The 24,700-nt window shown below is 40.5% G+C and overlaps 1 protein-coding gene across 1 annotated transcript in view; it reads right to left on the bottom strand.

Annotated features, from left to right (window-relative positions):
* igfbp7 (insulin like growth factor binding protein 7) overlaps nt 1-24,456 on the bottom strand; it is a 37,900-nt gene extending 13,444 nt beyond the window's left edge. The window contains exon 1 of the mRNA XM_062971703.1: nt 23,936-24,456. Within this exon, the coding sequence (XP_062827773.1) occupies nt 23,936-24,410 (475 nt within the window). The 5' untranslated portion in view covers nt 24,411-24,456. The remainder of the gene's footprint in view (nt 1-23,935) is intronic.
* Between the last annotated feature and the right edge of the window lie 244 nt (nt 24,457-24,700).

Raw genomic sequence — 24,700 nt, 5'->3', positions numbered from 1 at the left:
GCACATTCAGATATCCGCATCAGCATTTATGAGGTCTAGCGCATCTCGGAGAGTCAATTAAAATAAAATTAAAAGTAAACTTCCACAGGATGTTCCCTGTTCATCTTGTGGATTTCTAAAATCTACTACAAACAAACATGTCAGGATGGCGGGGAATCATTTATTGGGACTGACAGCTCCATGTCTGGACTCTTCTTAAGGTACTGTGATTTTCTGCCCCACTTATTTGTCCCGCATTTTGACGCTGTCTTGAAGGGCCCTAACAGAATTGAGAGACCAAGGAGAAACAGCTGTTTCCTGTTTGTAAACTAGTGCAGTGTCATTGACCCAATCTCTGATACTGTCTCCCTTCACACACACACTTTTGGTGCTCCAAGATGACTTTAAACTGTACTGAGAAACATCTATGTACACAGGATAAATAGGCTTTGAAAAATTAAGTAGTAAAGAGATAGCAATTCCCTACTAAGATATCTGTTTTGTTTTTATGTTCCATCCCTGGAGGGAAAAGAGAGCTTTCTCACTCCAAGTTACCATGGAAATGACAATTTATGAACATAATTTCAGGTCAAAATGTAAGCCTTACAAGAAGAACACTCTGTAATATTAACGGGGTGCAGCAACATTTTATGTAGCATAGAATATTCTACTTGCTCAGATCTCAGGCTAGACTTGGGAGCGTCTTTCTTTGGCTTAGCTGAAGTTGATTAGGTTGCGACCTTTTGTACTATTTTGCTGGGATCTGTTTCAGGGCTGGAGGAAGTATGTCCATAGACAAGTGTGTGTGTGTGTGTATGTGTATGTGTGTAATTGCCATGAGAAGAGGCAGCTCTTCAGATTAAAGTCAGCCATAACCCCCCCTTTAAGAGGAAGTCATGCCAACACAAAGCATTCAAAAACTATGAGTCAGACAGCCCCAGACTAAAAAGCCAGATGAGATAAATGAGACTTTCACACACAAAAATAAAATGATCTGGCTTGGAGATGTCCATCTGTGCCTGTCTCCATTTCGTAAGCTTTTATTTATTTATTTACAGTATTTATATTCTGCCCTTCTCACCCTGAAGGGGACTCAGGGCGGATCACATTACACATATAAGGCAAACATTCAATGCCTTAACATAGAACAAAGACAGAGACAAACGCAGGCTCCGAGCTGGCCTCGAACTCATGACCTCTTGGTCAGAGTGATTTGTTGCAGCTGGCTGCAGCTGGCTGCTCAACAGCCTGCGCCACAGCCTGGGCCTTTTCAGGTTATACCAGCATTTGTTGAATTAAGTCTTGCTCTGTGTTACCGGAACAGGTCTGGTCTAAGACATTGCTGTGTCTCTGGAAAAATATAACTCCATCACTCTAAAAACATAAAAATAATGACCATGTGCAGAATCCACAATTCTGTTCTGTAGCAGCATGACTACTGAGCCACAACAAGAGAAATTCCCAATGGATTTTATCTCACAAGTCATGATCTTAACTTTCTCTACATTACAACCTGAAGCACCTGCTTTACTTTGGTCATCTACATTGCAGAACTGACACCACTTTAATTGTCATTGCTCAGCACTATGGAGTCCTGTGAGTTAATAGTTTGGTGAAGCACCAAGCACTTTTTGGCAGAGAAGGCTAAAGACCTTGTATAGCTACAACTCCCATGGTTCCATAGCATCGAGCCATGGCAGTGAGAGTGTTGTCAAACTGCATTAATTCTACAGTGTAGAAACACCCTTTGTCTCAGAGCTGGGGAAAACTATTTACTATGGGCTATGGCTCCCAGAACTCCATATCCAATGGCTATGCTGTTTTAGGGATTCCACAAAAATAACTTTCCCAAGTTCTGCTCTATCTCATGGGAAAGCTGGCTCAGATTCAAGGGTCACAGCTGGAATTTGTGTGTATAAATGTTTATGAGCAGATTGAGCCTCTGTTATGTCTAAATTTGTTTTCTATTTGAATATTTCCCCAAAGATCTGAGTGCTGTACAAACAAGACCACAAAGCACCATGAAATCACATCCTGTTGGCGTGCTAAGGTCCCTAGTTCAATCCTAGGGCATCACTTGCTCAGCAAACATTAAGTAGAAAGGATAGGGTCCTTTCACACTTGACAACTCTAGCACTTTGGGTCCACTTGATCCACCATGCTGCCATCCTATGGAATCTTGAGATTTGCAATTTGGAGAGGCACTACAGCTCTTTGAGTGAGAATTCTAATCACCTCATGAAACTGTAAATTCCAGGATTCCACACATGGCAGTTAAAGTGGAATCATAATACTATAACAATGAAGAATAAAAGCCCCCCTGGAAATGTCCCTCTGCCTGAAACATGGAACACAGCCATTAATAGTTACAACTCTCTAAAATGGACCAGTAATCTGATAGGGGATGGAGAGGAAATACGTTTGATTTGCTTTTCAATATTAGGTTTATTAATTGTCAATTCCTCAACAGATACATGCATTAGAAATCAAACCACTCTTGAAATCTTGCCATGGATGAGAGCTATAACATTTTGGCAGCAGACCCCAATAGATATATTCCCGCTCTGTTATCAGATCATTTTATTTCAGAATGGTATTGTTTGAGTCTCAGAAAGATCGAAGCAATTGGCCTGTCTTTGGAAGCACTCTCAATGCTAACAAATGTGGAAGCCTGCAAGTCAATGAAGAGCAGACTTTTGGATCTTGGTTTTCATAATCTGACTTGCAGCAAAGGCAACTTATTCCCCTACCGCATCATTAATTCCATGTGGGCGTGGAGTCATAGCAGCATATCTTCGCATTTTGATTAATCCCACCCAGTGGAGAGCTTTGGCGATTGCAAGATGTAATGCGTTGCCATCAGGTTGTAATGTAGAGAGAGTAAAGATCATGACTTGTGGGTGGGAGATACCCTGTTTTCCCGAAAATAAGACAGTGTCTTATATTAATTTTTGCTCCCAAAGATGCACTAGGTCTTACTTTCAGTGGATGTCTTATTTTTCCACAAAGAAAAATTCACATTTATTGTTGAACAAAAAAAATTGAACATTTATTATATTCTGTACAGTAGTTGTCATCACAAACCAGCATAATTAAACTGAATCCTATCAAGAATTTCATGTTACTACCATTATTTCCCTGTATAACAATCTATGGAACATACATTTAATGATCCTGTATGCTCTGGCATTCTGTTTGGCGGGCATGGTCCCAAACAAAAACTTTGCTAGGTCTTACTTTTGGGGGAGGCCTTATATTTAGCAATTCAGCAAAACCTCTACTAGATCTTATTTTTAGGAGATGTCTTATTTTTGGGGAAACAGGGTATAAGAATGTGGAACGTTCCAGAAGGATTTGTTCTTGTGATTTGGCTTTTGTTGAAACACTTCACCTTTCTCTGTTTGTTTGCCCCAAATATAGTATATGGATGAAATGCAGGAATACCATTTGTTCACAGTGTTCTTAACAGCAAGGGTGTTATAAAATACCATATCTTCTGAACAAGTCTGATGCATTCTTTTGTGAGACTGTTGAAAATTTTATTCTTGAGATTAGTAATCTTTCAGTATGTTTTCCTTTTTATTCGTGACTTGTTGTATATGCCTATGCTGTGATTTTGCTGTTGTGTGTCAATAAATGTGTGTATGTTACTAGAAATCAATTCCTTCATGTCTGTGTTGGGAAAATAGCCCAGGAAGTATGGTCTCAGAGCTGCTTTAAGCCTCAGGTTTGAACTTACACACCTGGTTTCTTAACAGCTGGATTGTTCTTACTCTTCAGAATAAAGTATTTCAGAATCCGGGATTTAACTCTAGAAATTAAATCACTGTGGGAGAACGATACATCCTGACTCCATCAGGTATACATACTGAATGGACTACTCTTTTAATCCATGTAGTTGGGAAGCTGTGTGGACTATGGTAGGTTGGACTGTTTAGACTCTGTGGACTCTTCCAATTCTATCATTCCATGATTCCTTCTCTTTGGTTTTCAAAAATAGGCAGAATGGCCATTTGTTAAGAGTGCTTTCACTGTAGACTCCTGAATGGCAGAAAAGAATTGGACTGAATGGCTCTTCTGGTCTCTTCCAACCGTATGCTTGTACTTTTGGGGGCAAAAATGTTTTGGGGAACAATTTTAGTGGATTTTAATAGTGATTTTTAAATGTTCAGATGGATTTCCTTTAATCAAAATCAGCAGTAAAATAATGAGTAGTGATTTGAGCATTGCTCTATAATTCTGGAGAACAGGGTTCAAATCCCCACTTGGCCTTGACATTCCACTGGGGCCCCTTCTACACTCCCATATAATCCAGATTATCAAAGCAGATAATCCACATTATCTGCTTTGAATTGGATTATGTGGGTTTACACTGCCATATAATCCAGTTCAAAGCAGATAGTCTGGATTTTATATGGCAGTGTAGAAGGGGCCTGGGTGACATTAAGCAAGTCACACACTCTTAGCCTCAGAAAACCCTATGATAGGGTAGTCTTAGGGTCATGATAAGTCAGCAATAATGTTAAGGCATATAACAACAATGGTAAGATTAAAATTATAAACATTTGTTACGAATCCTATACTGACTACTTGGTTAAGTTAAATTACTTACACTTAAGTCTGCTTAGTATTCTTAACTAAGCAGCTAATGCAGGATTCTAGCCATGATTTCTAACACCCATGGGTATGAGTTCCTTTTTTTGGTGCTTGTAATGATTTACATGACAAACTATTTTAAAGCACAAATTTCCCATGCGTTGTAGCTAGGGAACTTTCTTTCAAGAACCGAGTCTTTCCCTTCCTTTCCCCTCTCTTTAAACTTGAAGTAGCCCACGACCCACTGAGCAACGTTCCCAAGGCACAAAGGAATTCAGACCTGCTGAGACCCTCTGGGAAATTCAAATATGTGCACTCAGAAGCTGGGAAATGAAAAAATTCCCAGGACTGTACAATGGAAGTAAATTACTTTCAAATAATACAAGCTAGCCAGAGAAAATTCTTGCACATATTCCAATCTTGAAAAAAATTGAAGGTAGAGGTAGAGCCTTATGATAGCTCCTTGAAATATAGTTTAGTTCACAAACATAAACTAGAGACTAACAGACTAATTCCAATGCTTAACGCCTCCCAAGAAAGTTTGCCTCACATAGAGAAGCCCATAGTCTACTCTCCCCCCCCCCCCCCCGGTAGTCAATAGATTGGTTGTTCTCAACCTGGGGCCCCTAGATGTTTTTGATCTTCAACTCCCAGAAATGCTAACAGCTGGTAAATTGGCTAGGATTTTTGGAAGTTGTAGGCCAAAAACACCCGGGGATCCCAGGTTGAGAACCACTGGTTTAGTTGGAATGAGAGATTGGATAGGAGTCATGCAACATCGGTGAGTGAGAAAACCACCTATATTCTGCATCTGCTGAAGTTTCTACTTATTTATTTACAGTATTTATATTCCGCCCTTCTCGCCTCGAAGGGGACTTAGGGCAGATCATGGAACATTTATATGCGGCAAACATTCAATTCCATTTATACACACAAGACAGACAACTGTACATAGTATATATAGGCTTTTCCCATCTTTGGCATCTTGGAGGCTTGTGCTTGGTTCTGGCCATAGGGGGGTGTTGTCACTTAAGGTGAGAGGTGAGCACAGTGCAGCTCTGAACCACAAGAAGCTCCTAAGGCTGCCTTTATGGCCTGCAGTGCTCCCTGCAACTGTTATTTTGCAGGGCCTCCTACCTCCCAGGAATGAATTTTACTCTCCTGAAAACTCTGATGAGCAGCAAAATGCATTTAACCGAGTTTCAGAACTTCTTCACTCATTATGTTAATCTAGTCACTCCTTCACATTCCAAAAGCAAGCCTGGACTTTGCCATTTTATATACCCTATTTCACCATGAGGTTCATTTTTGTTTATTTTTTAAAATACGTATATCCAAACTAATGTAGAACTTTAGAAAGGGTATTAAAGACCCTTCCACTTCTCACAGCTTATTGTGTATGTGCCTTCAGCTTGCCTGTCAATTTATGGCTACCCCATGAATTTTTTAAGGCAAGGAATAGTCAGAGGTGGTGTTGCCAGTCCCTTCTCCTGAAATAATAACAACAACAATAATAATAATAATAATAATAATAATAATAATAATTCTGATGACCCAAAATGCAGACTGTGCAAGGAAACCGACGAAACCCTTGATCATATCCTCAGCTGTTGTAAGAAAATCGCACAGACAGACTACAAACAACTATGTGGCCCAAATGATTCATTGGAACTTATGCCTCAAGTACCACCTCCCAGCAGTAAAGAACTGGTGGGATCACAAACCTGCAAAAGTATTGGAAAATGAAAAATACTGTGGGACTTCCGAATCCAGACTGACAAGGTTCTAGAACACAACACACCAGACATCACAGTTGTGGAAAAGAAAAAGGTTTGGATCATTGATGTTGCCATCCCAGGGGACAGTCGCATTGACGAAAAACAACAGGAAAAACTCAGCCGCTATCAGGACCTCAAGACTGAACTCCAAAGACTCTCGCAGAAACCAGTGCAGGTGGTCCCAGAGGTGATTGGCACATTGGGTGCCGTGCCAAAAGATCTCAGCCAGCATTTGGAAACAATAGGCATTGACAAAATTACGATCTGCCAACTTCAAAAGGCCACCCTACTAGGATCTGCGCGCATCATCCAAAAATACATCACACAGTCCTAGACACTTGGGAAGTGTTCGACTTGTGATTTTGTGATACAAAATCCAGCATATCTATCTTGTTTGCTGTGTCATAAAATAATAACAATAATAATAACAATAACAATTCTTTATTTATAACCCATTTTTCTCTGTCACTGGACCCACATGGTTGGCCTCCATTTTCTTTCTCTTCTGCCTTTTCTCTCCTCCTGTGAGGATGCATCTTGCCATTCTCCAGGCAAGATGTAGCTGCATGCACATTATTGATATCTTTACCTTTTGCCTTTCTTAGAATAGGAGATTTAGAAAGTTAGTTAGCTAAGAACTTTTCTATCCAGAATGTATTTCTTTTACTTCAATAAATACTTTTGAACTTATATTTTTGGCTCTGCAATCCTGTGCCATCCTATGCAACAGAAGCTTTTCCCAGCTCACCACAAGTAAATTTCTGTTTGTTATGAAGTGTGTTTCTAGCACTCTGCTATATTTTTGGTGGAATCATCCCAAGGGAGGATTATTGTGAGTCGCTCAATAGATTCCCAACATGTTTTTACTTGATGGAAATAGGAAGTTGTTTTTAAGGTGGAAGAAAGCTTAATCTTCCTGCATATTATGATACAAACTAACAGGATGCCCCACTATCAATTCTTATACTGTCCTAGAGAACACTTAAAAGTTCTGGTTTCGAGAGACTGAAATGGAATATCTCGACCTAGAAGAAGTCAGAGATAAATATTTTGCCAAAATTCATTATCTGTAGCAAAGAATCTCAAATGAAATTGTTTTGTAAAAATGCAAGAGGGCTATTTTTTCATGCATTAAAGAAATGTCATCTTCATAAGGACAGGAAATGGCAGTTTCATTTTAGGTTTCAATGGAACACTTCCAGAAACTGCAGGATGTTAGTGGAGCCTTTGTATCCGGTTGTGTTGTGCTTGGAATTGCAACTGTGAAAGGCTTCACTGTTCCACAATGTTGTAGATGTAGACCATTTCCCTGCAGGGCACAGAAAATACTCATGGAATTTCTTTGGTTTCACTGATAACTGGTTTGAGTTTCATAGTCAAGCAAATGGTCCCCAAGTCATGCTGCAGCAAAGCAATATTAGCTGCAATCACGGATGTAGGAGTACTTAGACTTATCAATTTCAAAGAGCTTAGATATGTCAGTGCCTGCAAAAAAAGAACAACATTCTCTGCAGCAGTCAAGCCATGGATACTGCAGATTTTGGAACTGGTCATGGGGAGGCATACAGACGCCCCATGACCAACAGAAAATACTGGAAAAGTTTGGAGGATATTGACCTTGATATACAGGAGTTATAATTCACCTGCATCCAGAGAAATTGTGACCCACCAACAATGGCACAGAGAACCCCCATGACCAACTGAACATACTGCTGTGGTATATTGGAGTTGACCTTGATTATGGAAGTTGTAGTTCACCCTTATCCAGAGTGCACTGAACCCAGCCGACAACAAATCAGGACCACACATGGCACACAGACCTAACATAGTCAAGTCTACATACATGCAGGAATTGGGCATGATTGCCCTGGGAATCCCATTCATTCCAACGGACATGACGTTCGAGTTCAAACAACTTCAATTACCAATATGCCTTACATTCGCAATGACTATCAATAAAACACAGGGGCAATCTTTGCAAGTGTGCGGTTAGAAATTAGAAAACAAATGCTTCTCTCATGGGCAATTACACGTCACATGCTCCAGAGTCAGTAAACGGTCTGATCTTACTGTTTATGCAGAAAACGGACAAACCAAAAATGTAGTCAATCCACTAGCATTACAATAAAAAAAGATTTTTGGAAAAAAACTTTCTCCTTCCTTTCATTTCATTCCACATAGATACAGCAACACAAGGCAAAGTATTCAACTGAATTATGTGTTTTCTCAGTGAATCTATGTTCACTGCAGTACTTTTATTTACTTTCAGGTTCATTACATATCATACTGAGCTATAGCGAAGCGTGGCCGGGTATAGCTAGTATGATATAAGCCAACTCATATTTTAATTCCAATCGTGAACGTATTAGATGGGGAGTAACTCTAATGAACACAATGGTATCTGCTGTGAAATACATGGATCAGAGTGCATAACACTTAAAAGGACAAGATTCCAGTATTAACTGCTATTTATAGTAGTTGTACATGAAATAGCCTGTTTTTATTTTCCCATACCACATGACTTTCGTTGGTGCAAAAACCATTCAGCTAGTGTCTTGTAGTTGTCTTGAAACACATAGCTGAATGATCTTGTTCCCTATAAAAATAGCTCAAGTCTGTTATTGGAGGGTGACTTATACACAGCGACAAATATGATATAGAGTAGACTCTCACTTATTCAACATTCGCTTATCCAATGTTCTGGGTTATCCAACACATTTTTGTAGTCGATGTTTTCAATACATCGTGATATTTTGGTGCTAAATTCGTAAATACAGTAATTACTGCATAGCATTACTGTGTATTGAACTACTTTTTCTGTCAAATTTGTTGTATAACATGATGTTTTGGTGCTTAATTTGTAAAATCATAACCTAATTTGATGTTTAATAGGCTTTTTCCTTAATCCCTCCTTATTATCCAACATATTTGCTTATCCAACATTCTGCCGGCCAGTTTATGTTGGTTAAGTGCGACTCTACTGTATATATCGTATCTATCTGGTACATGACGACAAACACAAAGAGTTATGTTTTCTAAGATTAATTTGGGCTACTGATGGAGGATATAATAGTATCTTTCATTTCTATATTTCACAAAACATCGAGGCATGCCATGATGAAGAACAGACAACTTCTCTGTGTTCTTCCTTCTCCCATTTGTTGCTTTCATTACATAACACTGAATTTAGATGGTTTATTTTACTTGGAAGTAAAAAAAACTATTTCCAAAACAAATGTTGAATATTCACATACTGGAAGCTAATCATGAAACGCAAAACTGGCATCAAACTATGCTTGTTCTTGTTTAAAATGTTGACATTCAAAAATGCTATTTAGGCTTTTGTTGTTGCTTTTATTTAGGGTTGCTAGGTGAACCTTATTGTAAGGCATGCCTTTTATCGTTGGGGCCAAAAATTTTATCAGATTGGTGAATATTTGAGAACATGCCAACATTATTTTAATTCCTTGCAGAAAGTGCATCTTTCTAAAGTTCTCTCCCTTATATTCACTTTCAATTATCCTTAATGGACACAATATCCAGAGGCCTAATTGGGCAAGTTTTAGTCAAGTGATTAATTCTGGAAGGTAAAAAAAAAAAAAAAAAAACAACAACAACAACAACAAAAACAGAAGGCAATGCAAAAGATATCTCTGTACTCATCCAAGCAGGGCAAATCCCCAGACTATTTTCTGGCATGTTTTAGTACCAGCTGCAATGTTTTATTCCTACACTCAAGTAGTTTTCTTTTTAAATCTGAGACATATCAGAACAGCATGCTTCTCTTCTCCAATTTCCTTTTATAAATAAATTGTAGTGTGTCAGTGAAATTGCAATTTTGCACTATAACACTGCATCCTTTTATTAATGTAGAGGAGAAAATTTGCCCTTCAAACATCTCATCAAACCATACTTGAAAGAATTCTACTGCGGATCCAATAAATCAATGCAAACAGGATCCTGAAAGAGTGGAATGAGCGGATACAGAGGTAACATATGGCAAAACCTGGAACATTGTGACAACACCAGCTTAGAATCATATACAGTAGAGTCTCACTTATCCAAGCCTCGCTTATCCAAGCCTCTGGATAATCCAAGCCATTTTTGTCGTCAATGTTTTCAATATATCATGATATTTTGATGCTAAATTCGTAAATACAGTAATTACAACATAACATTACTGCGTATTGAACTACATTTTCTGTCCAATTTGTTGTATAACATGATGTTTTGGTGCTTAATTTGTAAAATCATAACCTAATTAATAGGCTTTTCCTTAATCTCTCCTTATTATCCAAGATATTCGCTTATCCAAGCTTCTGCCGGCCCGTTTAGCTTGGATAAGTGAGACTCTACTGTAGTTGGAAGAGACCTCGTGGGCCATCCAGTCCAACCCCATTCTGCCAAGAAGCAGGAAAATCGCATTCAAAGCACCCCTAACAGATGGCCATCCAGCCTGTTTAAAAACCTCCAAAGAAGGAGTTTCCACCACATCCTGAGGCAGAGAGTTCCATGGCTGAACAACTCTCACAATTAGGAAGTTCTTCTTAATGTTCAGGTAGAATCTCCTTTCCTGAAGTTTGAAGCCATTGTTCCGCGTCCTAGCCTCCAGGGCAGCAAAAAACAAGCTTGCCCCCTCTTCCTTATGACTTCTCCTCACATATTTATACATGGTCCTCATTATGTCTCCTCTCAGCCTTCTCTTCTCCAGACTAAACATGCCCAGATCTTTAAGCCGCTTCTCATAGGGCTTGTTCTCCAGACCCTTGATCATTTTAGTTGTCAACAGCTCCCTTCAACTGCGGTGCCCAGAATTGGACGCAGTATTCCAGGTATGATCTTACCAAGGCAGAATAGTAGCATGACTTCCCTGGATCTAGACACTATACTCCTATTGATGCAGGCCAAAATCCCATTGGCTTTTTTTTAAGCTTCTGCATCACATTGTTGGCTCATGTTTAACTTGTTGTCCACTAGGACTCCAAGATCTTTTTCGCACATACTGCTGTCGAGATAGGCGGCCCCGATTCTGTATCTTTGCATTTCATTTTTTCTGCCTAAGTGGAGTACCTTGCACTTGTCCCTGTTGAACTTCATTTTGTTAGTTTTGGCCCATCTCTCTAATCCGTTAAGATCGTTTTGAATTCTGCTCCTGTCTTCTGGAGTATTGCCTATCCCTCCCAATTTGGTTTCGGCTGCAAATTTGATGATCTTGCCTTCTAACCCTTCATCTAAGAGTCCTCTTCTGCCTTTGTGCACCAAAAGCACAAGCAAAGCACCCCTGACAGATGGTCACCCAGCCTCAATGTTGTTAGTAATAATAATACATCACACAGTCCTAAACACTTGGGAAGTGTTCCACTTGTGATTTTGTGATACGAAAGCCTGCATATATATCTTGTTTGCTGTGTTATACTGTGTCTTTGCATCAATAATAATAATAATAATAATAATAATAATAATAATAATAACAATAATAATGAGGGTTGGAAGAGACCCCTTGGGCCATTTAGTCCAACCTCCTTCTGCCCTTCCACACAACCCTATATCCCAGAATCCCACATTATCTGAGTGTGGGCTGAAATAACCCAGTTCAAAGCAGATATTGTGGGATTTTCTGCCTTGATGTTCTGGGATATAGGGCTGTGTGGAAGGGCCCTAAGTTACTAAAGAAGGTGTTGAACAAAACCGAGCTCTTTAAGAAGAGCTGAGATGAAACAATCAAGGGAAACAACTGTGTGCTGACCAGGTTTTTAAATGGTGTATAGTCTTAACTATTTTATTAAATAACAATGTTTTGAAGGTAGTTTTGGTCAAAATTAAAAGTAAATAAATTTCTGTGCTTGTAAAGAAATTGGAAATTCATGACCACAAACCACAAGCAGGTGGTCAACTTCCACTGTACCCCTTGGAAATTTCCCTTCAAAAGTTACAAATACAGATTCCCAGTAGGAATGGCAAGAAATGTTTGAGACAGGATCTCCTATTGCTAAAACCAGAGGTACTGTTCCCAGCAAGTTAAGCTATTTTGCATGTTTATTCTACAGCCGTTCCATGGGAACTCTTTGCTGTTTCCATTCCAGAATTGCACGCACCTGCTGCAGCATACAAAACTATTGTGTGACCCATGGATAACAAGCATCAGGATTAACATGGGGGGCCCCATTGCTGTGAAATTATGTTACGGCACCTGGGAGGTCGAATCAGTCAAACCTCCCCCCCAGCTCCTCATGTCGGGCAAGATTTCTGTGGGGAAATCTCTTGGTCTGCATCTTATTATAATTTGAGTGGAAATAATACTGGCCAGCTTTGCAAAAAAATTTGACCATTTATCTTTTATATCTTTTCCTATTATACTGGATTGTTTAGTTCCCACAAAGAAAAAAAAGATGGATGTTAAAGATGGGAAGGAAAAGAGAACATAACTATAATAGGCTCAAGGCGTTTGTGCGCTAGGCATACTTCCAACATCTTGCTTCAGCAAAGGTCACATGCATGCTTTCCTGAAAATATCTGGAGTGAAAGCACATGTTTAGAAGATTACTGGACCCAAAGCCCTGTTGCTCAGAGTGACAAGGCATTAATAGCACTAGAAAACACTGAGAAGTCTTTCAAAGCTTGCAATTCTTTCTCTCCTTCCCCTCCTCTATGGTTAGGCTAATGCCAATTGAGTTATTTCAAGATGCTAGGACACATCTTGAACATTCACTGAACATTCATTTAAATCCACAGGCATGTGGACAATTTCAACAGAAAGGAGGAAACCATGAAAATGAACAAAATCTGGTTACCAGAATTTAAAAAACTCTAAAATTGGGGCAGTAAATAAAGAACAGCACCCAAAAAACAGGGGAATTCCAGGCAGGAAACAATCAGGGCTAGCTAACACCTCCCAACAAAGGATTCCCCCAGACAGGAAGCAGCCAGGCTTTGAAGCTAAAAGGCCATTCAATGCTAATCAAGGTAACCAATTGAAACATTCACACTTGCCTCAAACAAACAAGAGTTCTTTCTCCCACTCTGGACATTCCAAAAGTACCTAAACCCCACTTGCCTAATTTCCAACAAACCTCAGAACCTCTAAGGATGTCTGCCATAGATGTAGGCGAAATGTCAGGAGAGAATGCTTCTGGAACATGGACATATATTGGACATTCCATAACCTATTGCAAAACGTAACTTATTACATAAGCCACTGGAACATAACTGCACCCAGTCTATGGGTACATATCCTTTTGGCAAATGTGAATCTCCATGATTATGTGGACACCTACCTTTGGAAAACCACTAATCAAGAAAAGCATGACCTTGTTAGAAGTCAACTCTTTGAACAAGTGATATTCACAAGGATTCATGTAATAGCACACAGGGCTGGGCTGTAGAACAGGTGGTAAATCACCAGCAGTAATAAGATCTACCAACCGAAAGGTGGCCAGTTCAAAGCCCGGTTGGTCAGGGGGAGCGCTCGACCTCAAGCCCAGCTCACTGTTTACCTAAGCAGTTTGAAAACAGTTTATAAGCTGTAAGTAGAGAAATTAGGTACCGTAAATTGTGGGGGAGGTATTTTGCGACACCATGAATAACAAGACCAGAGATGTGGTGACCAAGAGGAAGGAGGAAGTCCTGATGACTCTTCGTCATAGAGAATGAAGCAACAGTACTCTCTGTGACTGAATCTGAGCGAAACTCAACCTCCAAGGCACCAAAAAAACTGGACTTCAAGACTACATACCTCCTTCTGTTTGTCTTATTCTGTTCTGTCCTGTTTCCAAACGGCATTGCATGTTTGCCAACTGTGTATGTGTACTGTGATCTGCCCTGAGTCCCCTTGGGGAAATAGGGCAGAATATAAATAAAGTGTTGTTTTTAATTATTATTATTATTTATTCAGCTGTTAAACTGAAGAACCAAGTCTTTAGATGGCCAAGGGTAAAGAGACACCACTACAAAAAGTATATTTGGTTAGGAGTGGATGGTTGATTCTTTGCAGTTGAAGTTGCCCATTCATTTTCATTAGGTGATGCACCTTGGATTAAAAGAGAGCACAGATTTACATGTAACTGAAAACTGATTCTGAATTTGCCGTAAACTTGAAAGTATGATGACATGCCATTTTGAGCACTTGAGTTGTAGTGAAATGGTAATGGTGATTTTTTTAAAAAATAAGGGTTACTGCATAGTCTCTCTGTAAAGAGAGTGCAGCAGACAATTACTATTAAAAATGGCTGTCACAGTCTCTTATATATACAGTAATTTTTTGGTGTGGATTTACATCAGTTACTAACAAGAAGTGTCCAGTCCACATCCAGGAAATACAACTGGGATTATTAATTTCCACTTCAACATCTTCTAAAATTCTATTTAACAAATCTGACTGTTAACTAAAAACAGTGTGCTAGCTGTTCCTATGCAACCACCACAGCAGGATCTTGAATCCCTAATAACAGAGCACAGCCAGATCTAATTCTGCATGAATTTTCATGGTTTCCTTAGGTCAGTCTCTTCTTTTACTCTATAACAAAGATGGACGTTGTGCGGCCTCTCTTACTGTACTCAGTGGAAAGCACATTATCCTAATTTGAGACTTATGGGAGACTGCCACACTACATTGTTGGGTGCATCTTCTTTTATTGTTGTCCATAATAGATTCGGAGACATAGCTCTAAGTAATTAGTGAACAGCAATCAATACTAGAGGATTTTGCTCACCAGCAGAGACTTGCTATTTTTGAATTCCTTCTCACAATTTGTACACTTCCACACTTGAGTCCTTGCTGATCTACTATGAGGGGAAAAATGTGTAACTTCTAAGAGACTGATGGTTATCTCAGGCACTTCTCTGTACTTTCTTTTTTAAAAATGGTGATTTCCTTGGCAACTTTTAAATCACCCGTCCAGCCTGTGTGGTCCTGTCCTCACAATCCTTTCATCTTGGTATTCCCAGGGCATGTTGGAAACTGAGCACAAATTCCAGTTTGTTACACTTTGAAAAGCTTAAAGTTCCATGTTCTGGTCATACTAAATCACTGTGACAAAAATATCTGAAAGCTCCCATGGAATGAATAAAAAGAAGGTATATTCAAAATCAGGATCTCATGGACTAGGAAGGAATCTCAGCAAGTATCAAAATATAAGATTTGCTTTTGGGATTTTTATATTTAACCTTTTAAAGCCGTAGATGATTAAATATGTAGAAATGGAGCTCCGACCGTATTCCTTTTAACTGCCATGATTCCTCAGGCAGGAGACACAATACCGTATGTTCATAATGGCCAGATACAAATTAAATGACAGTGCATGTGTAATACACATTAGCAATTTTCATCCAGGAAAGATCCAAGGATAAAATATTTCCAAACCTAGTTGCTAACACATGAAAATGAGTTGTGCCCCTACATGACAATCCTGGCATGTTAAGGCTGTACTAGGTAAGAATGAAGGAATGAAACACAAAACTACTGAAGAAAATACAACAGCTTCGATTCAAGACAGAGACCTCATCTACATTGCCATATAATAAAGTTTGAAACTACATTATATGTTCTGTCTAGACTCATATAATGTAGTTTAACTGCACTGAATTGCATTTTGCATTATATGAGTCTACTCTGATCATACAATGCTGTTTCAAATTGCTTTAAATGGCACTACTGATGAGGCCAGTTTCAAGAATGCTGTTGCATCCTTAAAAGAAGGTAGCATTTCTAGGGATGCGGCACATCTAGGCTACATCAAATACAGTAATGAATCCCAACTAAAGCAGACACTGTACATTAATTGCTGGATGGTAAATTAATAGGTGTGTAAGTCCCATGGTTTCATCTGATCTACAACTGTGGTTTAAACTAGAAATCATATTTAGCTCCTAGGCTCATATTGGGGTGTGATCCAAGAGTTGCTTTCCCTCACAATAATCCAGAACTGTTCTCAATTATGGCATTGTTAAAAGTTAATTTGTAATTCCTTCATTATTTTCAAAAGGCGTTCATATTGAGTGCTTGGTAAGATGCAACTTTATTTAAGATGGTTAAAAGAGAGATCTTTTAACCATTTTAAATAAATTTAACATGGTTAAAAGAGAGATCAGGAGCCCCCGGTGATGTAGTGGGTTAAACCGCTGAGCTGCTGAACTTGCAGACCGAAAGGTCAGCAGTTCAAATCTGGGGAGCGGAGAGAGCTCCCATTGTTAGCCCCAGCTTCTGCCAACCTAGCAGTTCGAAAACATGCAATTGTGAGTAGGTCAATAGGAACCGCTCCGGTGGGAAGGTAATGGCGCTTCATGCAGTTATGCTGGCCACATGACCTTGGAGGTGTCTACGGACAACGCCGGCTTTTCGGCTTAGAAATGGAGATGAGCACCAACCCCCAGAGTCAGACATGACTAGACTTAATGTCAGGGGAAAAAACTTTACCTTTACTTTACTAAATGAGAGGTCACAGATTAACTAAACATCTTTAATGAACAATAACTCTAGTAAATACTAAAGTTTAATGGATGGTCAGACTGAGAGGTCAGTAATGTTTCTCCAGTGTGGTCTCCTTTTCAAATGCAGAGTCAGCCAAGCAACTGTTCTATATTTTGTATTTTTCCATATTTTGGAATACTAGTATATACATAATAAGATATGTTGGAGATTGGAGTTCCAAGTCCAAACACAACAGTCATTTGTGTTTCATGTATACCTTGTACACATAGCTTGAAGGTAGTTTTATGCACAGTATTAATAATTCTGTAGATGAGACAAAGTTTGTGCTTACTGACCAATCAGAAAGCAAAGCTATCACTATCTCAGACACCCATGTGAACAATACTGGAGTATCTCGGATTCTGGAATTCCAGATAAGGGATGTTTAACCCGTGTCTGAAAGACAAAGTGTATTTGCCGATTCTGAATATTGTAAAGCTGTTGGTGGAACATCTTTTTCTGCAAGTCTCAGAAATAACAGTCCAGAAATGTGAAAATACTGTAGAAAAGATGAGCTTTTAGCTGGGAAATGACTACACAACACATTTGCACACAGCATGGAGTATCAGGACAGATTATTGTTTATATTCTTTTGAAAAATTGACCATTCTTTACCTGCTAAATACAATTATTGGTGTTTTGCTAACTGCACTGTTTTCTCTTTCCTTCTAACCTCATTAGTGCCAACTCATGGCGAAATCAGCTATTTTGACATTTTCAAACTTGGACAGCTGAATGTAATACAAGCAAAATAAAATACTTTTGTTCATAACTAATAACTGAATTAGGCAATTTGACGCCACAAGACATGAGTATGTCCACTGGCCTAGGAGGCTTTAAAAGGGATCAAACACATAATGAACCCATCTGTTCATTATCAAAACACAGATTAATTAGACTTACAAGTTCAATGGCAATGTATCTCTACATTAAACAGAGAAATATCTTGCAGAGATTGATGGCCTTGTAGCCTCACTCTTGTTCCTCCTCCACAATCTTAATTCCCTCCTATCTAAGATTGTGCTCTCCTTCGGAGAAACAAACAAACCAGGAAAGATATTTCTTCACCTTTCACCCATCACAGGGTAACCGTATCCTGCCTTTATATCCTCGGGGTAAAAGAACAAGGTCTTCCCACCCAGGGCAGATATCGGGATATTCATACAAAACTCAGCTTTCCCATTAAATAGATTTACAACCATTCCTTTATGGTACTCTGAGACCAAAACTTGGAGCTTAGCACTTGATCTTTGTTGCTGTATGGTTTCAAACTATTTCCAACTTATGGCCTTCTCGGTGGTGGCTCCCCGGCTCTGGAATTCCCTCCCCAGGGAACTTAGACAAGCCTCTACGCTACAACACTTTAGGAAGGAGTTAAAAACTTGTTTTTTCCAGCAGGAATTGATAACATTTAGACAGTAACCAGAATTGATTGCCAATCACTTAGCATTTTATATCTACATTCTGTGCATTCAGCTGGGCTGCTTTATTGATTACATGGATTTTCGAATTGATTCTATTTTAATAGAGGTTGTTTTATCTAATTTATATACCTGGTTTATGTAATGTTACTATTGTTTTCATGTTGATGTATTTTATTTTATGTATTATGTATTTCATGTATGGCATCTTTGTTTGCGATTTTGTAAGCTGCCCTGAGTCTCTATGGGAGATGGTGGTGGGGAATAAATAAAGTATTATTATTATATTTATTATTTTCAGTAAGTGTTTGTCATAACTTTCCTCTGAGTCTGGGAAAGTGTGCCTTCCCCGAAATCACCCAATGGGTTTCATGACGATGAGAAGATTTCCTGGTCTCCAGAGTCATAGTCCCTGGTCATAGTCAAATCATAGTCTCTGGTCATTGCACCTCCACCCATTCACTTTCACTACTGCCTTAAGATCTGTATTAGAAACAGACCAGGATTGTGTATTTAAAAGTAAACCTTTCATCTGGTGTTCTTGTTGCGTGCCTTCAAGTCATTTCTGGCATGTGGAGATCCTAGGACGATCTCATCACAAGGTTTTCTTGGCAAGATTTGTTCAGAGGAGTTGGCTAACAGCAGCAATAAAATAAAATAAATCCCTTAAATTCAAATTACAGTGTTGGGGGAGGGGGGTAATGCAAGTATCATGAGTCCAGTTTAGTTCTTCAAGTTTGAATAAACTCCTGAGCACACAATTGTTTGGGTCAGATAAGGATTGGGGTGCCTACCAATAGTGCAGCCAAATGCCCAAGTGTCTGCTACACATGAGACCTACTCCAGCCCTGCCTATGCAGCACAGATTGTTGGTGGGGTTGTTGGTGGGATTGTTAGTGGAATAGGGTATATTGCAAGTAAAAGGGGAACCCTACAAACTGAGTAGAAACAGAGTCTCCATGCAGCATTTTGGTGAAGAGAAACTCCTTTTAGCTGAGGTCTCTTCAGCCTGGTTTCTTATATGTACTTAATATTAGTTTAAAATTCTCGGTTCCACCACACAGCGTTGCTCTTTTAAGAAATACTCTGTTCTTGCTCCGTGATAGGCTAACCACTGTTGAATTTGCGCTAAAAGACCACAGAAGCTTCATAAACTTGTTTTGAGCTCCTGGTTTCAGTCCTGCTGAAATAATACAACCCTTTAGAAATGACACTTCAGAGGTGGCTAAACTCCTTGAGCTCAATGGGATTAGGTCCAACTGATGTTAGAACAAAACTGGGATGCTTTTATTATTTACCTTATTTCTACTCTGCCTTTCTCCACCCCGAAGGGGACTCAAGGCAGCTTACATATGGCAACCATTAGATGCCTTGAAAATATACAATCACTTAAAATCAATTAAAATGTTTAAAATTAATACATTTTAAACAATTAAAGCATTTTAAAACAATTACATTCAGTATTAGAATCACATCATCCGAAAATCATAGTCCGAGTTACTTGTATGTGGTCTTTAGCCTAGATTTTAAATTGGTAAATAATTCAATTTTATAGTGGTTTTTACATTTTTTATTATAATTTTATTATTATTAACCAAGTCTGACATGGATGTACAGAACTGGGTACCCCTGCTACGAGCTGGTCACTGACGTAAGAAAAGTTTACTACTACTATAGTCCGAGGCCATTCCGTCGTCAAATTGTACATAATTCCAGGTCTACTTCTGCCCTCTACTAATTGCTGAAAGCCTGATCCCAGAGTCATGTTCTTACTTTCCTTCTGAAGGCTAGCAGGGAGAAAGAAGATCGGATGTTGCTGGGGAGGGAGTTTCACAGCCGAGGGGCCACCACTGAGAAGGCCCTGTCTCTCGTCCCTGCCAGTAGCGATTCAAAAGCAGGCGGGACTGAAAGCAGAGCCTCCCCAGATGATTTTAATCTTCGAGGTGGCTCACAGGGAAGATACGTTCGGACAAGTAAACTGGTCCAGAACCATTTAGGGCTTTATAGGCCAAAGCCAGCACTTTGAACTGGCAGCCAGTGGAGCTGGTGTAGCAAGAGAGTTGTATGTTGCCTGTACGCCGTTCTGGTAAGCAACCTTGCTGCTGCCCATTGGATCAGCTGGAGCTTCCGAACAGTCTTCAAAGGCAACCCCATGTAGAGTGTGGGGTTATACAGCAAAACCCTGCTCCTCCTTCCCAAAACAGCAGGCAACAAAATGTGTTAACTACCCGACTTGGTCCCTAGTTATTGGAAGACACACAGCCTTGGGCATCAACAGATCCTGAAATCCCCTAGAACGGAGGAGAAGCCTAATCTCTTGATACTTTACTGTTCTGTAAACTCTTGTATGTTATTCACTTAACAGTTGTGGGTCCATGGACTGTAATAAAGTTATATATACAGTAGAGTCTCGCTTATCCAACTTCCACTTATCCAACGTTCTGTATTATCCAACGCAGTGGGCATTTTTGTAGTCAATGTTTTCAATACATTGCGATATTTTGGTACTAAATTTGTAAATACAGTAAATTACATTATTACATTACATTACCGTGTATTGAACTGCTTTTTCTGTCGATCTATTGTAAAACAGGATGTTTTGGTGCTTAATGTAATTTGATGTTTAATAGGCTTTTCCTTAGTCCCTTCTTATCATCCAACATTTTCACTCATCCAATGTTTTGCCGTCCCATTTATGATGGATAAGTGAGACTCTACTGTACATATACTTTACTGTTCTGACTTTTACCAATTAAACACAGTAGTTACAAGGGTCTAAACTCTAAACTGACAATGCACTTTGAGCATCAATGAAATTCCTGCTATTATGAAATTGCTGCTATTCGTCCTTGCACATTTAGGGAGAAATTGTGATCTGATTTTGAAAAAAAAAAAAAAAAGGGCTGCAGGAAACACTGTCATGAAATGGATTGTGGGATTGTATGCCTCTGAAAAGCACTTTTTTGGAAGAGAGACTTTAAACTTCAATAAAAGGAGCTAATAATAAAATGTGCCATTTGAACCAGCCACAAGGTTTCTGTGCCATTTTCTGATCTTATGATTTCTAGCTTTATGAGTAACCACAATAATTAATATAAAAACAGCACAATGCATTAAAGTTTTCTTCACCCAGTGGAAAGTAAATAGATTAGATTTTAAACTTCAAGAGTGCTTCATGGAATGTGCGCCAAGCCTTTTTCTACGCACATTCCAACCTTTAGTGCAGTTTAAACTTTTAATAATGCTGCCGAAATAGTTTTTTGAAGCACTATGGTAAACTAATGCCATCATACTCATAATACTCATGGATTTTGACTGCTTAACCCAGTGGTTCTCAACCTGTGTGTTCCCAGGTGTTTTGGTCTACAACTCCCAGTCTGACATGGTGGTTGTTAGAGTGGTCCAGCATTTCTGTGTTCTCAAATAATATCCTGTGTCTAGGTTGGTTCATCAAGTGCTCTGCATACATCAAGGGAACCACAGACTGCACAGGGATGCTGATAAAGAAACACAACCTACAGACTGTCTTCAGACCAACAAATGCTATGTTCAGCAAAGGACAGGAGGGATCCTCTCACCTCTGCAGAAGTCTACCGTACACCATGCAGCTGTGGACAAGTCTACATAGGGATCACCAAGCACAGCATTGCCCAAATACGAATCAAGGAATATGAAAGGCACCGCAGACTAACTCAACCAGAGAAGTCAGCCATAGCAAAGCATTTGATGAACCAACCTGGACACAGCATATTTTTTGAGAACACAGAAATGCTGGACCATTGTACCGATAGCAACCACCATTCAGGCGACACAGAGAAGCCATTGAAATTCACAAGCATGTGGACAATTTCAACAGAAAGGAGGGAACCATGAAAATGAACAAGATCTGGATACCAGTATTAAAAAAAACTCTAAAATCAGGACAATAAATAAAGAACAACATTCTGAAGACAGGAGAATTCCAGACAGGAAACAATCAGGGCCAGCTAACCTCCCCACAAAGGATCATTCCAGGAAGGAATCATCCAGGCTGTAATAAATAATAATAATAATAATAATAATAATAATAATAATAATAATAAAACTTTATGTCTATTCCACCCTATCTCCCCGAAGGGTCTCAGGGTGGATTCCAACAAACAACAGCATAAATTCAATGCTTTTAAAAAACAGTGAATGTTCTTTGAAGCTGCAAGGCCATCCAATGCTAATCAAGGTGATCAATTGCAACATTTACACTCGCCTCAAGCAGACAAGAGTTCTTTCTCCCACCCTGGACCTTCCACAGATACAGTAGAGTCTTGCTTTTTTTTCGTGTCAGGAGCAACCGGAGTTGCTTCTGGAGTGAGAGAATTGGCCGTCTGCAAGAATGTTGCCCAGGGGACGCCCGGATGTTTTGATGTTTTACCATCCTTCTGGGAGGCTTCTCTCATGTCCTCGCATGGAGCTGGAGCTGAAAGAGGGAGCTCATCCGCGCTCTCCCCGGGTGGGATTCGAACCTAGCAGCTTTCAGGTCAGCAACCCAACCTTCAAGTCATGAGGCTTTTATCCCCTTGGCCACCGGAGGCTCCTTAGAGCCTCGCTTATCCAACATAAACAGGCCGGCAGAATGTTGGATAAGCGAATATGTTGGATAATAAGGAGAGATTAAGGAAAAGCCTATTAAACATCAAATTAGGTTATGATTTTATAAATTAAGCACCAAAACATCACGTTATACAACAAATTTGACAGAAAAAGTAGTTCAATACACAGTAATGCTATGTAGTAATTACTGTATTTACGAATTTAGCACCAAAATATCATGATGTATTGAAAACATTGACTACAAAAATGCTTTGGATAATCCAGAACGTTGGATAAGCAAGTGTTGGATAAGCGAGACTCTACTGTAATTATAATAATAATAATAAAACTTTATTTCTATTCCAACCTATCTCCCCGAAGGGTCTCAGGGCAAATTCCAACAAACAACGGCATAAATTCAATGCTTTTAAAAAACAGTGAATGTTCTTTGAAGCTGCAAGGCCATCCAATGCTAATCAAGGTGATCAATTGCAACATTCACACTCGCCTCAAGCAGACAAGAGTTCTTTCTCCCACCCTGGTCCTTCCACAGATATATAAATCTTCCTTGCTCACAACCTCACAACCTCTGAGGATGCCTGCCATAGATGTGGGTGAAAAGTCAGGAGAGAATACTTCTGGAACATGGCCACACAGCCCGAAAGACATACAACAACCTTCCTTGCTTAGTTTCCCAACAGACCTCACAACCTCTGAGGATGCCTGCCATAGATATGGGGTTTTTTGTGTGCCAGAAGCAACTTGAGGAACTACAAATTGCTTCTGGTGTGAGAGAATGGGCCGTCTGCCAGGACGTTCCCAAGGGGACGCCGGGATGTTTGATGTGGGTGAAAGGTCAGGAGAGAATGCTTTTGGAACATAGACATACAGCCCGGAAACCTCACAGCAACCCAATGATTCTGGCCATGAAAGCCTTCGATAACACGATGATGGGGATATTAGAACAGGCATGTGCAAACTTCGGCCAGGCTCCGGGTGTTTTGGATTTCAACTCCCACAATTCCTAACAGCCTACCGGCTGTTGAAGTCCAAAACACCCGGAGCCTGGCCGAAGTTTGCCCATGCCTGGGTGAGAAGGCCAACGCCTCCTCCTGCGTGGTGCTGCTGACCTTGCTCGCAGGGGCCCTTGCTGCGCTGCGAGACCGGCGCCTGGCCTCGTCCCTGGGCGCGGAGGCTGGCGGCGCGGAGCTGGCAGGCGGAGGGGTAGGTGATGCCGTCGCTGCCGCAGACCGGGTAGCGGCTCTTGCACTGGCAGATCCCGACCCCGCGGGGCCCTTTGGCGGAGGGTCGGCGCCGGCACTCCAGCCCGGCTCCGCAGCGCCCCGCTCCTGCTCCGGCTCCCCCGAAGCCGCACGCCTCGCCCTCGCCGCGGGCGCACCTCCAGCAGCAGCTCCTGCAGCCGCCTTCGCGCACCTTGCCCAGCGGGCAGCCTCCCGGCGGCAAGGCAGGGCAGGCCGAGGGCACGCAGGGCGGGCAAGGAGGCTCCGTCTCCCCCGGGGAAGCCAAGGAGCCGCTGCAGAAGGAGGACAAGAAGCAGCAGAAGAAGCAACAGGCGCCCAGCAGCAGGACAGACGGGGCGGACATCACGGCGGCGGGCGAGGCACAGAGTGAGCGGCTGGAGGCGGGCGGAGAGAGAGACAGAGAGACAGAGACTCCGCCTCCAGTGGTCCACGCAAAATCTCCCTCAGCAAAGCAATTCCCGCTTCTCCAGGACTGTCCTTCCTCACACACAACAAAGGATGAGGTTTAAGGGTTCAAAAGGTAAAGGTAAAGGTTTCCCCTGACGTTAAGTCCAGTCGTGACCGACTCTGGGGGTTGGTGCTCATCTCCATGTCTAAGCCGAAGAGCCGGCGTTGTCCGTAGACACCTCCAAG

Source organism: Anolis carolinensis, chromosome 2 (assembly GCF_035594765.1).
Source record: "Anolis carolinensis isolate JA03-04 chromosome 2, rAnoCar3.1.pri, whole genome shotgun sequence".
In the NCBI taxonomy this organism is placed as follows: Eukaryota; Metazoa; Chordata; class Lepidosauria; order Squamata; family Dactyloidae; genus Anolis; species Anolis carolinensis.
Note: the sequence above shows the minus strand (reverse complement) of the source record. Positions and strands in the feature narration are given on the sequence as shown.